At 41.3% G+C, this 14618-nt stretch overlaps 1 protein-coding gene across 1 annotated transcript in view; it reads right to left on the reverse strand.

Annotated features, from left to right (window-relative positions):
• Positions 1–4158: 4158 nt before the first annotated feature.
• grin2aa (glutamate receptor, ionotropic, N-methyl D-aspartate 2A, a) overlaps positions 4159–14618 on the reverse strand; it is a 154089-nt gene continuing 143629 nt past the window's right edge. The window contains exons 14-15 of the mRNA XM_039824234.1: positions 12088–12326; positions 4159–10213 (exon numbers count right to left, since the gene is read on the reverse strand). Coding sequence (XP_039680168.1) covers positions 8249–10213; positions 12088–12326 — 2204 coding nt within the window. The 3' untranslated portion in view covers positions 4159–8248. The remainder of the gene's footprint in view (positions 10214–12087; positions 12327–14618) is intronic.

The following is a 14618-nucleotide window of genomic DNA, read 5'->3' on the forward strand; positions in this document are numbered from 1 at the left end:
CTCTTTTAGGTCTGATATTCTGCAGCGTTTCGGTCATGAGTGTGGTGATCTTCAAGATGATAAAATATAGACAGTAAATGCATATTAATCTGGAACCTCTCAGTTCATTTTCAATTTCAATGGGGCGCAGGCCAAAGCGCCAGTGGATGCAATTGGATAGACCTAAATCAGAGCAACGAAACGTGTGACGTAGCGCTGCGCGAAACATGCAAGTCGGGGCAGTGCTTGGTCCATTTTCAAGAAGGAAAAAAATGGCAGCCTGCTCACAAACTTTCTCCAGTTGCAGCTAAAAACAGTATACTTAATGTGTTCAAATTTGATCAGCACAGCCTAGTCTGACAGTTTGATCTGAGTTTTGTGAGCCTGGTGCGTTGCACTGGACAGACCCACAGGGGTCAGTCATTGTCTCAAACCCGCCCCATATCCCCTCAGTCACATTAGCTACAAGAGACAGCGAAAAAGCGACAGGCTGCCATTCCTTTTTTAATGGGAGTGGCCGTTTGCGAGCGACAAGTGACGAGCTTGCCGCTGCCACAAGCAAGGCGTGGTCCAAAAATTGAGAAGTCTATTTCATGCAAATGCTGAGCGATGCAACAAAGCGACTGCCAATCGGAGTGAAGGCAGCGTGAGGGCCGCGCGACGTATGTACGTTGGTTGCTCGAGTCGAAGACAATCATTCAAGATGGCGGAAACGCTTCAGGACATCGTATTTCTGTATATATCTGATATGTTTGGCATTTTATCTCACATATTTTGTTACCCCTATCGAGAAATAAATACTTTTAAATCCAAAAACATCGTTCTTGTGACTTGACAATACCTCTGAAGTGACTTGTAAGACGTGCTTGAAGGCAGCACCAGAGAATTTCTGTTTACTGTTGCAAAGCAACCAGAGTAGGAGTAGGCTAGGCACGCCAATCAAGGGAGTGGGTGTCGCTGTCTTTTGTAGCTAATGTGACTGTAGGGTCAAGCTAAACAGTTGCCATTGGTCCACTCGGGGCCAAGTCAGCTTGAATTCTGTCTGAACGGGAGGGGGGCCAGACGCATTTGCCACAGCAAATGAAACTTTGGCTTGCAGATTTGTCCGGATCCCAGGCTAGGCTTTCTGTTCATTTCACAAAGTTTGAACCGTTTAAAAAGGTCAAATCACTAGAAGAACTTTAACACCAGAAAGTGAACTAGTTCTTTTTTCCCCATCGTCTTCATTTGTGTCACACAACAGCTTTTTTAGCCAAGCTGCCACAGACTAAAGTCACAGAGCTAAACGTTATGCACAAAAACTTATTCCAGTTAGTGTTAAAGTTAGAATGTTTTACATGTTAAGATGACGTGTTGGCTTTATTGTGTGTATGTTAATGTATGACGTTTTGTTTTCCGAAGTGCCCAAAAAGATAGCCTTACACACATTCGAGGAAGCGATGAAACGGCAACAACAGTGCTCAGTGTCCTATCATCACACTTGCTGCACAGTATTAGGACAGGCAGGATGTTGCAGTCCAGCAAATGCATTTTTTCCCCAAGTAAATCCACAGAGTAAAGATAATTTAGTGTAAATGTTTACTGACACTGGTAGCAGCAGAATAGTTCCGTCTTGGTTAACACATTAAGAAGTCTTATTGGTTCCACACATTTTGCCAGAGTACCAGTGTTGTGGCCTTTCAGCAACTAACCGTAAACTGTTAATGGAAAACTCACAGAGAAGGAGAGAAGTTTTTTCTTCATATTTATTTTAGAGAAAGTTGAAGAGAAATGGGCAAAAGGGGGGATGGGAAAGAACAGTAATAAGGACAACAGAGTGGCAATAAGGATGATTACGGAGGAAGAAAAAGGTGTTTGTTAGAAAGCAAAATGATGCATGGAAAGAGGGAAACAGATGGAATATAATGGATATATAGAAGGAGGTATAGAGGTGTAAGGCATGAGGAAAGGTTAGAAGGAATGCGGCAGATGGCAAATGTAGCTGTGACCTCTTGATGCCCTGTTACACACACACACACACACACACACACGTGAGCTCACATGCAACTTACTACTACAAACACAGGAGAAGGAAACTTTGTCCATTTTCCATTTCCCACAGAAACATTGAAATGCACTATAATTTCATGTTTCCACTGTTATTGATCAATACATATGAGAAATAACTGCAGAAGATGAACGTCATGTAGGTCTATGATTGGATTTTGTACTGATTCAGCAGAGCCAATAAGCTACCTGAATACAAAACCCATTACATTTATATATGGTAAAATCATCAGCTCAGCTCAAAATCTGATATCTCAACTGTGGTTAATAAAACTGAGGAGTTAAAGAAGCTTTGCTTTGGTTTAGATCTGCAAAATAAATAGGAGTGATTGAAAACCAAACACTCAAATTCATTTTTAACCTAGGGCTGGTGGATTAACATTACTGACTAAAAAAGTACCATCCATGAAGGTGAAGTGTCTGTTAACGTTTCAGTATTACCATGAAAATGTACAGTATTCTAATTGGATTATTCCGTAGCACACAAATTACATCCAAAGCCATTTTTCAGTGCCAATGCAGGAAGCAGTATGCCCTGGGGAGGTCCAGGTGGCGGGTGGGCATGTTACATGGCCAACTGAGTCCTGACACAGATCATTAGCTTTAAAAAAAGAAAGAAAAGAAACAGAATCTTACCATAATCTTCAATCAATCTTATCTAACCTTGCCATAACCCAATCATAGTTCCCATACAAAAAAAACAAAAAACAAAACAAAACATTGGCATTGAGCATTCAAAAATGTTGTCAAAGGTTTTTGTTGTCAAAAAGAAATTCTGGGTTTTACAGAATTGACCAATATAAACTTTATATCTGGTCATAGCGTTGCAGTAAATGGACATTTTAACGTATATTAAGCTGTATAGTGGGAATTTAATAAATTGATATACCGTCAATTATATAATTTTAAAATTAGCTTTATTTGTTGATATTATGGCTTCTCCGGCTTTGTAGTAATTGTGGGAATTGATATCTCACCTGAAAGATAAGGCCCAATGGACCTTTTCCACAGCAGACATTTTTGACTTGTCATAGTAGGAAAAGCACAGCTGAAATTGATAACCTTAACGATGACTCTGTTCCATCAAGTGTCCCAGTAAGCTATTTCAGTGACTCAGCATGCACAATACCAGGGCCTCTTCTAAGTGGAACGCAGCCATCATTAATGGTTTTGAATACACCTGGGCTTCTCCTACTATGACATGTCAACATGTCTGCCGTGAAAAAGGTCTATCCTCAGTTCAAGAATTCCATCTTTAAAATGCATTTAAAAGTAATCAGAATATACTCTTTATAGGTTAAAACACTTAGATCTACGAAAAGAGGACTTAATGACGCTTAGGCAGTAGTAGGCCTTCTTCAGAGCTTATGATCTTCATGATTAAAAAACTCCTACTGACGGTACTGAGGGTAAAAGCACAGGTGGAAACAGTACAACAATATTCTACTTTAGTAAAAGTACGATTACTTTGATAAACTAAAGATGAACAAAAATCTACTTGAGTAAAAGTTAAAAGTAGTTTATTTTTAAATAAACTAACTTTTACTCAAGTAGATTTTTGTACCGGTAATTTTCCTTCATCTTTAGTTTATCAAAGTAATGTAAGTAAAAGTTACTTAATTACTTTTTAGCGATTTAGAGATATACTTTTATTATATTTTTACCTATTTTAATATCTTATTTATACTTATTTAATTAAATCATAGTTTTTTGCAATTTGTTAAGGGCCCAGAGCCTAAACAGTAAAAAAAAAAGAGACAAAAACCTTGAAAAAAGCAACTTAAAACCATTTGGAGTTGAGTTTGTTGTCAGATATTTTGCCAAAACAAAGTTAGAGAAATTTTTTATTTCGTTTTTTTACTTAGTAACTGATTTGGTTTACACAAAATGTACTTGAGTAAAAGTAAAATTACAGATTTTAAAAACTACTCTTGATGGTAAAACAACTTAATCACAGTAGCGATTAAGTCGTAGGAGTCATAGGACAATCAGCCAGCATTTATTTTCTTTTTTTTACATTACCTGTAAAATAATTTGTCAGCAGCATCAGCTGACAAAAGTGATTACTGTCTTATAAGTGAGGCAGACACAGAGCCTGGTGTGTATAATGTGAATTTTGACAGGACAGCAAACGTTGTGAATGGTGAAGTTTTATTCTAGTCGCTCTACAGAGAGAGGGAGAGAGAGAAAGAGAGAAAGAGAGAAAGAGAGAAAGAGAAAGAGAGAGAGAAAGAGAGAGAGAGAAACAGTGCCACTGTACAGAAGAGCTCCTGTGAAATTCACACAAAAAATATTGTTTTTACTCTTTATCATTTATAATTCTCCATGATGATGTATTCCAGTATGAATTTACAAGCGATGTATACAGGTGTCATTTCTAAATATATTCAAAATAGTTCCTTAAAAGTCTTTGAGGAAGTATTAGTTTAAAAAAAAAAAAGCTCTATTCTTACAGCAAACCATAAAGAAAAAGGTCTCGTATCTTTGGAGGGATAGCAGACTCAAAGTAGAGGGTTGCTTTTTTTTTCTTTTATCTTCTTTACAGTTGAAGTCCTGACTACACATGAAGGAGAGGGAAGAGAGAAGCAGAGCTGGTGATACAGTAATTCTCACCTGCCATTGGAGGAAGAGCAAGGATGTCCTGCCGTACCAAACCAAGCCCTGACCCCTGACCCGCCACCCCATTGAGCAAAACCGTGGCCTGATAAAAGACCGGTCATCCAATGAGGAAGTTGCGCTAGGGTCAGGTCCTCGTCTTCTCCCCCAAAACAGCAGCAGCATCTTCATTGTGTTAAACATAGATCATTTTTTTTCTCTCAAATATGTATATACTCACACCTGGTTACAACGCATTAGTGATCATAACATCATAACAAAAAAAAAAAGAAACAGAAAAAAGAAACATAAAACATTAAAATTGTTACATCTTGGGTTGCATGCCATCACCTCATTATTTATCATTAAATGTAATTAAAATACATTTTTGTCATTAAAAAGAGCAGGGTTGTCATCACAAGGGTGTGTCTGAGAGAGAGAGAGAGAGAGAGAGTGAGTGTGTGTGTGTGTATGTATGTATGTGTGTGTGAGTGCATGTGTGTGTGTGTGTGAGTGAGTGTGTGTTTGAACATAAAACAGCATCAGTTTACATGACAGTTCTGTAAAAGTAGAACAAATCGAACAAATCATCATGAGTTCATAAAACGCGAGGGTGCCGTTTGATATTTTTTACATGTGCATATTGTTCACTGGTCAGCTCACACAAGCAGCATGTGGAGATAAATATGATCATAATAATAAATATGCAGATAAGATGCAAAGAAAGACAAATGTTGCTCGTCAGTCAACATCGGGTAAGCTGATTGATTAGGAGAGGAGAGGTTCACTGCAGTATTCCAAGAATACAAAAAGGGCGTTATGACCGCGGCTGTTAAACATGGAGCTTCAATTGAAACACAGTGGCGAATGCAGTCGACTGCCGTTAAAAACCATTGAGAGAAAAGAGATTCCTGCTTGATTATTCCATATAAGGGTAGCTTTTCAGGATTTGGACGTTCAAGTAACATCCCCCATTCTGTTGAGGGCGCTCAGGAGTGAAGCTGCACGCAACCCACCCCTCACTGAGCAAAAACCACCTAAATCCCCCTACTGCCATCCCTTCTTCACTTCCTCTTCTCACTTTACTTGGGTTGCATGAGCCCGGGCAAAGAGCCGAACTGGAAGACCTAGGACTGGTAAACATCAAAAGGAGAAAAGTTTGATTCTGCTTTGCGGCCGTTACAAATCAGTTGTTTTTCTTAATCTTTTTTTTTTTTTTTTTTTTTTATAATTTCTTTTTCTACAAAAAAATCTGCGCCGCATACTGTTCTGTTGCTACGGTTGAAGCTCCCCCCAAAATGCACAGAATCATCCTGAGGTATTTTATTTGATACAATTTGGCTTTGTGAATCCAATCAATCAAGCAAATCAATCAAGTCAGTTAAGATGGTTACATGGTTTTCTTTTGACTGTACTATTTGTACAGCATAATACTATAAAAAAAAGCAGGTTTTTTTTGTGGGCACACGTGTACATGGAAGAATGTGCATGTGCAAGTCTTTACTGCTAAGTGTTATGAAAAAGAACAAACAAACAAATACATAAACAATCAGTTTAGGAACCAAATGTTCTGGTTAAGACTTCAAGCTTACCCGAGTTCTGCCATGCAGAGACACAACTTACTCCACACGAAGATGGATACATGATTGATGAGCACATAACAGTGGAGCCTCCTCGGCTCCATCCTCCTCCATCTTGCCCAGTCCAAACAACGCTATGAAGGTAAACAAGGGATCTATCTCAAGTAATCTTCAGATTCTCAAGAGCTTGGTTGACTCCGGACCAACGGTAATTGATTATCAATAATTGTTAAACCAATCCCGTTGACTGTAGTGGTTAGATACCGTATAGCTCTGCTATCCAACCAAAAGTAACCAACCAAACAAACCCAATCAAAGTTCAATTTTACAAAAGCCAAAAGAAATAAAGTGAAGTAGTTCTATAGTCATTCACTCTAGTGATGTGTCATGTTGTTTAAGGAAGGGAAGAAGGAAGGAGGAAAGAAGGAAGGAATCGTCAATGTATTTTTTTTTTAATAGGTAATACCCTGTTTCTCTGGGAGGTCAAAAGACAAAAACACATCGGCGCCCACTCCCTCCCCAACTCAGATAAGGTTTTCATGGACACAGTTGTCATTTCATCCTTTTCTCCCTTGTTTATATCCTCTTTGCTCTCTTCCCTTCCACCATTGTCTTGCTCTTTTGCAGCAGGAGCCACAGCATGACACTGATTTACTAAGCACAAAGGTCAGGATAAAGGTTTCGATTGTACAAGTATCCATCCACCATCCCTGGCAAGACAGTCCCTTTTCAAAAACATGTAAAATATGTGTCTAAGAGTGTATTTGTGTGTATTTTGTCATCTCCGACACAGAAAAAAATCAACACATGCAAAATAAACTACTACTCTTGATGGTATTTTTCAGAAAGCTATGTTTTTTCAAAAGCAAATGTGGGAGAGAGGTTTTAAAACTAATGGCTATTGTGCTACCAAATAAGCAAACACTAAAATCCTACATAGGGGGATCCGGATGCCAGAATCCCTAATAAATCTTATAGTTTAATAGAATAAAAAAGCAATACTTTGCAATTATTTTTCTATGTGCAGAGCCATAAATGAAATGCCCACCAATTGCCTCAGGTTTCCCTGCTTGTGTGTCATTTTCTATCAGAGATTTTGTCAGTTTGTCTTTTTTATCTGTCAGTCTGTAAACATTATTCATTGATAGCACCTACATTACTCTCAGCTTCTCATCACTATCATGTCCCTTAGCATGGGCTTAACACATAAAACCAAACTCTGACCAAGCACACCGATACCTTACTGCCACAAACAACTGGAGGCTCCACTTTGTGCCATTTAGCCGCTCATCTCCTTTCTCCCTCCCTCTCCTCTTGCACTGCCAGGTGCCTCAGTGGCCATATTTGTCAGAGTAACAAGCAGCAGACCGTTGGACTAGCTCACTGTGATGCCCCTGCCCTCCTGGGACGCCTCCATGTCTGGCCATGACATCAAACGTGCCCATCTGGTCTCTCTGTCAGGCCTCTTCTCCTCAACTAGCAAGCTGCAAGCTTGACAGTGGAGGTGAAAAGGAAAAAGGGGGGAAGGAGTAGGGGTTAACCCCTCTCTCTCTCTCCCTCTAATTCCCCTCTCATATACTTTCTCCCATCCTCCTCACCACTTTCTCACACATTTTAATCACAAATCAAATGCCTCCTTACAAACAACCTCTGTAGGAGTCCTCCTTTACTGTAAATTAGGCCTTCTCTGTCCCAATCATGGGACTATGCCATTTCCTAAACCTTTTTAAAACCTATGGGGCTAATGATTCCCCTCCCCTTTATACCAGGATACCTTATGGCAGCGTGCCAGCCATGCAGCCAACTCATTGGTACATGGCAGAGAATGGACAAAAATTATGATATCATCTGCAAAGAGAGTAGTAGTAGTAGTAGTAGTAGTACCGTCGTACCCAAGTGGGCACGAGTTCTTTTGGATTACAATGTCGAAGAGAAGAAGAAAAACGTAGTGTGGCTATGGCATCCCTTGGTGGATAACATAGTTGATAAATTATAATACAAACCCAGAGAGCAGTAAGGAGGAGAGAACACATCATTTCTTATGTCAACTAAACATCTGACTCCAGACTGGGGATTTTTTTATACACCCGTCTATTGCTGAACTGGGCTGAGTTTAGGACGCCACGTGGGGCCGGGTATGCACTAGTCTTATTGGCTGAGTAAGGCATCACATGCTCTTTATTGTACATGTCATTGGCTATCCGCCCATCCCGTGAGCAGTATGAAGTGGTGGATTTAACGGAAGAGCGGAGATTGTTCGCATCGTTGCGTGTTTTGATGGGGGGCGCTCCGACAGCCGCTGCAGGTGAGGCCACCGCCAGCTGATTGTAAATATCAGAGGAGCTACGCCCATGGACCAGTCTGCTGCTGGTGTCATCCCTCAGCGAGTGGCTGAGGAAAGGGTTTTCCGAGCCATGGGCCGGGTACAGGGACTTGCTCCTCTTGCTCTCCTCCAGGTTGTGGTTAAACAGCATTGATTTGGACCCGGTGCCAAACAGTCTGCCGGAGTAGGGACGCATGCCGAAGAGGTTCGCATAGTGCGAGTCAGATGTGGAGTCCAAGAAGCGATCCTTCTCCTTGAGGCTGACGCTGCGTGCCGGTCGGCCCAGGTCTACATCCTTGGGCTTTTCAAGCATGATGTTGTCAAAGGAGTGCTGACGACTCAGCCTCAAGCGGTTTCTCTTTTGAACATGTGGCCCATCTGTCTGTGGCCAGTACAGACCAAACATTTCATCTGGTTGCTGCTGCTGTTGGTGGTGCCTGGTGGGACTGACCAAGGGGTCTGCAAGGAGCTGGTCCTCACTAATGTCATACAGGTTGGCTGTGTGGAGGCATGCTTCACACCGATTATAGGGTGAGCGTGTGGCAGAAGCTGCAGCAGGTACAGCAGGAGTGTATGGCGCTCCCGGTGGGTAGCTAGCACTCACTTTTGACAAGCAGGAACGACAGTGTGTCTGTTTATAGCGGTCGATGGATTCATGTGGGGACAGGACAATGTTTTTCTCTTTCATGGTGTAGTGTTTAGAGTAAGTTGGGTCTGGTAGAAGATCTGAATCGGTATGATGCAAAGGCGAGGAGTTCAGATGAATGATGGGCTGCTCACACTTCCTATAGTTGTCACTGTGGTCGGAGTAGATCTCGGGATAATCCAAATCGTCTGCAGCGAGGCCACGACTCTCACGATAGTGAATGGGGTCTGAGTGCAGGCTCAGCTCTCGTTCTGAGTCAATAGTGTAAATTTTCTCTCCTCCTCCTCCTCTCCCAGTTTGGTTGGTTCCACCGGTGACCTGCTTAGTCTTTAAGTAGGACAGCTCTACCTCACTGCAGTCCCTTGGGTATTTTGACGTCATCGGTCTTTTTTTTAAGTTGTCCTTGGGCTTCAGGTGCTTGTTGTTTTCTGGGTCCTTGTAGGAGGCTGCTCTACTGGAACAGTCGGAGATGTCAGAGTGGGCTGCGTCCTCAGGGAGGTAGCGCTGTGTCTTCATCGACATTCGTGAATCTGGCATCAGCATGTCAGGCATCGGAGGGGGCCCAGGAGGCCCTGAACGAAGTGTGTCCACTGACTTTTTCCACAGGGTCCGGGGCGGCTTGGCATTGGTCTGGACTGAGTCAGCACTCACTGCCACCTCTACTGTGTTGGGATTGGCATCATTTAGGGTCAGAGGATGCTGGCCACCCTGGAAGATGTAGTTGTTAAGGTGGTCTTTGTGGCGGTTAGCAAGATAAGACTGCAGGTCACCAGTGTCCCCATAGATCATATCTTTTGGAGCATAGCTGCGGTTGTCAGCATAGATAAAGTTGCCCTTCTCTGCCATCATGTCCATGATCATGGGACCAGCTGAGTGCATGAACTCACGTTTGGGTGAGTTCATGCGGGAGCCACTCAGGTTAGACATGTTGGTCATCTGTTTTGCTGATTTAATGAGCTTAAGCATTTTGTCCTGGGGGCTAAAGTCCAGATCTGACTTTTTCTTCATGTCAATGTGGACTCCATGGATGCAACTCCAGATTCCCTGTATGGAGACAAATGGATGATAAAGTGAATGGAGGACAAAAAATGTCACAGGACAAAAAATGAGAGAGGAGTAGGAGAAGGAAAGAGATCAAATGGAAGAGAGGGAGAATCAAACATAAAGAAAGATTGAGCGAGAAATGGAGAAAGACAAACAATTATTAGTTATCTACTCTGGACAAACATATTTGTGGTCTGTATGTTTCATTAAATTTAATAAATTGGTGGCGATTTAGCAAATCAACGCAGTATTTTATCACCATTAACACAAACTTGAAATAGTATTAAATTAGGCTTTCTTTCATTTTCTCTGAAACAGAATCGTTAGTTAAAACAAATCGAACTGCGCTCCTCAGTAAAGATATACATTTGTTTTGGTAAAGATATGAATCTTCTGAACAATATAAGAGGATGGTGCAGTAAAAACAACATCATAATTTGGGACATTCTGAAGTAGAAAGGATTCTGACTTAATCATAAACACACCAAGACAACAAAACACACACAGAATGTTGCTAAAAAATAATCCAACCAGGCTAAATGCAGCCCCGCCAGTGTATATTTTCTAAAGGGGACACACAGGCAAAATATGATGCAATGCAATGAGAGTCTTTCTGCAGCTCCATCAATTCAACAGTACAACTGTTTGCAAATATATACCAGTCTTACAGTTAATATAATCCATCTAATAACCTGAATCAACAATGACTTGAAAATATGACAAACTGGTTACAATATCACTCAAAACTCTATGCCCCAAGCCTCCATTACAGGCACTCCAGAGGTGACAGAGAAAATATTAAACTGTAAACAGGAGAAATTACCATCACTACAACTGACTAACAGTGATGTATTGGAGCTCTCATTTTACGGTTCAAAGAACAAAGACAATTTTTTTCCTAACTGAGACCATTACCTACCTCACGTATACATCCTTAAAAGGCATTAATCACTTTAACAAATTCAAAGTGCTTTTTTGGTTCAGCACACATTTCGTTGAGCTAATCAACACAAAAAAGGCCATTAAGGATGTCTCTTGCCCTAAATCACTCTTGAGAATGGCTTTGAAACAACGTCTTTTTCAAGAATCTCACTTTATCTTTTCTAAAAGTTTTTGTCTCCTCACTACCCCTGTTAACTTTGAGTCACACTCTGCCTCAAAAATAGTGCAGAGACACTGCAGTGCTTTTAGGGATGCACATCCATGTCGTCTGTTCTCACACGCAACAAGGGAGAATGCTGACCTTTCAACAGACTGAGGGAGAATAGATTGATTTAGCATGGGTTGCCGTGATTTCACCCAAAAACATGCTGCAATAAGGATCTATTTTTGTCGATATTCAGGGCTGCCTCGTGATCCCCCGCTCCCGTCTCCACCCCTCTTCTCCTTTGTGCAGCACTCCCTCCTCTACCCTTCTTTCACTTGGTTTCTTAGTTTAGCAGTAGCTCTCTTTCTCTGCATGTGTGTGTGCATGTGCTCTGCTCTCTTATTCCGCTGAGAGAAAATAGAACTAAGATAGAGCTGTCTGACCCCAATAATGCAGCATTAACCCCCTGTATAGTTGCAGTGGTTTGTTTCGCCTTAAAGCCTTGAACGCAACCACTGTTAACCCAGTCAGACCACCCCAGGCCCAGATATTCACACAGCCACATACTCACATATGCACGTCCTCAATGTTTTTTTGTGAGTTGACTCTTGGGCCAAATTTAGGACTGTTATATCCAAAAATATGTCTTGATTTGACTACAATTTTAATTCTGTGTAAAGCTGTAGCAGGTTTTTGTTCTCCCAAACCCAAACAAAGGCCAAACAATGCTTGTAGAACACGCCTGCACATGCAAACAGACACCTCCTATGAAAAAACTGGTCCTTACCCTACTGATGGAGAAGAGAAGACCTGGTGTGCCGGTGCAAACCCCAGTGAAGCAATATCTAAGCCTCCAATAGAAGAGATGCTCAGACACAAAGGTGATGAGGGAGAGCCCCATGGCCGTGGCCAGCATGTAGAAGACCCCAGCCATGTTGTCCACATCAAGCTGACTGGACATCACCTCATTCTTCTCGTTGTGGCAAATTCCTGTCAGCCACTGGGCTTCTAGTTCCTCCATTTCACCTGAAAAGCAAAAGAGCAGAGAGAGGCTCAAATCCTTTACCGAACGGCTCACTGGGGTTTGAAAACGCCTCAACAGATGAATTTTAAAGCTTTAGTGCGTAGCGTTTTTATATTAAGGAACCTCCGTTTCATTCAAGCCATTCCTAAATGAGTTGATACAAAGCTAATTCGAACTCTCAGCTCCACACAACTCTTTCTGTATTTCTCAGTATGGCTATGTTCAAAAAATGATGTCGTCCGGCAACTTTCGTGTGCAGAAAATCGAGCAAAGATAATTACCTCTTCTGAAGAGTCCATCATGTTTTTTGAATCCTCCGTGTCCCCCTTGGCTACTAGTAACTGCGTGGAGGAGGGGTGGGGGGTGGTGCACGATCACGGAAGGTTTGTATCATGGGGATGTGCCGACAGTTTTGCCGTCATTACTAAGAATTCCTCACGGGGGAGACAGAAACTACGCACTATAGCTTTAAGGGTAGACATATGTTAATACCCTGAACTACATTATATAAGACGTGGATTTACATTTAGAATTACTACTGAAGTCACCGTGCATGTATATAAAACCATCCTATAAAAGCTGCTGTTGAATCTTTTAAAATTAAAAAAATGTTATTTATTATGACATGATGTTATTTACTATAAATTGATGGTAATACATGATATCATCTGCAAAGAGAGTCTTAATTTGTATTATTTTAAAATCAGATGTGAAGTATCATACTGTATAAATTGTATTTCAGTAGTTTTTGAACCCCAAATCGAATGGCTGTTGAGATTTTTCATGTATTTTCATACTTGATTGTGGCAAACAATATCTGCGTTTTGGGTGAATTTAGTTTAAAAATATCTGTGTCAACCTATAAAGGTTGAATGCTAATATATTTCTTTAACTGTTAGGTTTTTCGCCAGCCCCTCCATGTTGCCTGATAGGGCAACCATATTGTTTCTTTAGTGTTAATGAAAGAAAGGTAGAAAGCAACAAAGACCTTATCTTTTGTCATCCCTCACTCTGTGATTCCTCCCCTCAGCCCACCCTCCCTCTCCGGCTTCCTCTGTGACATTTGGCGCGTGGCTAATCCAATCTGTGTCATTCAGGGCTGGATAACTAAGGCTGCTAGTGGGGAAAGACAAATATCATGGTGGTGTTCAGCTCGATGTCTTCAGGGTGCAGACACTCTAAAACATCATTAAACCTTTCGGACAATTGAGAAGAATTTGTCTCCTGTTTGATTCACAAATACACAAATGGATGTAGCCACCGTATATCTTTTTTAATATGACATTATGACATGCTTGGAATTGGCAGCAAAAGAGAATGAAGAGAAATGAGATCTTTAGGTATCAACAGGTCACTTCTTTTCAGGGCTCTTTTTTTTCTTTTCTTTTTTAAATCGTGTGCATTCAAAGGGAAAAGCTTTGGGGAGCTGCGACTGGCTGCACTGGTGCTCTGACTCTGGGGGCAAAGTATTGCTGAAATTCAAATTTTGTTCTCTTTTCGTCAGTCAGACGGCTCACGCAATAGTCTGGTGACCAGTCAGTTGGAACACAGGAACACACGTCTCTACAAGTTTCATCCACACTTCCAGGGCTTTTAAAAATGTTTAAGCTGGGAGAAAAAAACACACATTTATTATAAGACGTGTGAGAGCAGTAACACAACTTTTTGCTTTCCTGTGTTCTCCATTACATTGTTACGAACCACAAACACGAAATCCATTCCAGTTCAGGACATTCGCTTAATGTAAGTTTCTTCAGAGTGCTTATCTGCACACTGAAGTAACCTCATAAATGGTCGAGCTGAGCACAAATAGTTCCAGACCCAGACTGGTCTGACAGATTACAATCTTGCTACACTGTCAAAATGTATGAATTTGGACTATTGCTGCTGCTCCAAGACAGGTACATTTGATCAGGATTGCGCTGTCTGAAACTGGGATTGAACAAGTAGTGAGAGCACAAATTAGTTACATTTCCATATTGCCAAACAGGTACTGCATAAAACAACAGTATTCCCATTACAGTATATCATGCCAAAATGTAATTTTTTTTTAACCCTCAACGAAAAGGTGAGACCTGCAGTTTGCTTAGCCATATCTGCGCCAGACCATGATGTTGTTGTTGTCTCTGTCTGTCTGTCTGTCTGTCTGTCTGTCTGTCTGTCCATCTGTCCGTCTTTCACCTTCTTCCACTCTTCCCTGAACACATCGTCTCTATGTCCGTGAAAAGCCATATGCTCTCCACCCACGTTGTGTCTATCTGATCAAGTAGCATCTGCCAAGACACAGAGTCACT

The sequence above is a fragment of the Perca fluviatilis genome, chromosome 15 (assembly GCF_010015445.1).
Source record: "Perca fluviatilis chromosome 15, GENO_Pfluv_1.0, whole genome shotgun sequence".
NCBI lineage: Eukaryota > Metazoa > Chordata > Actinopteri > Perciformes > Percidae > Perca > Perca fluviatilis.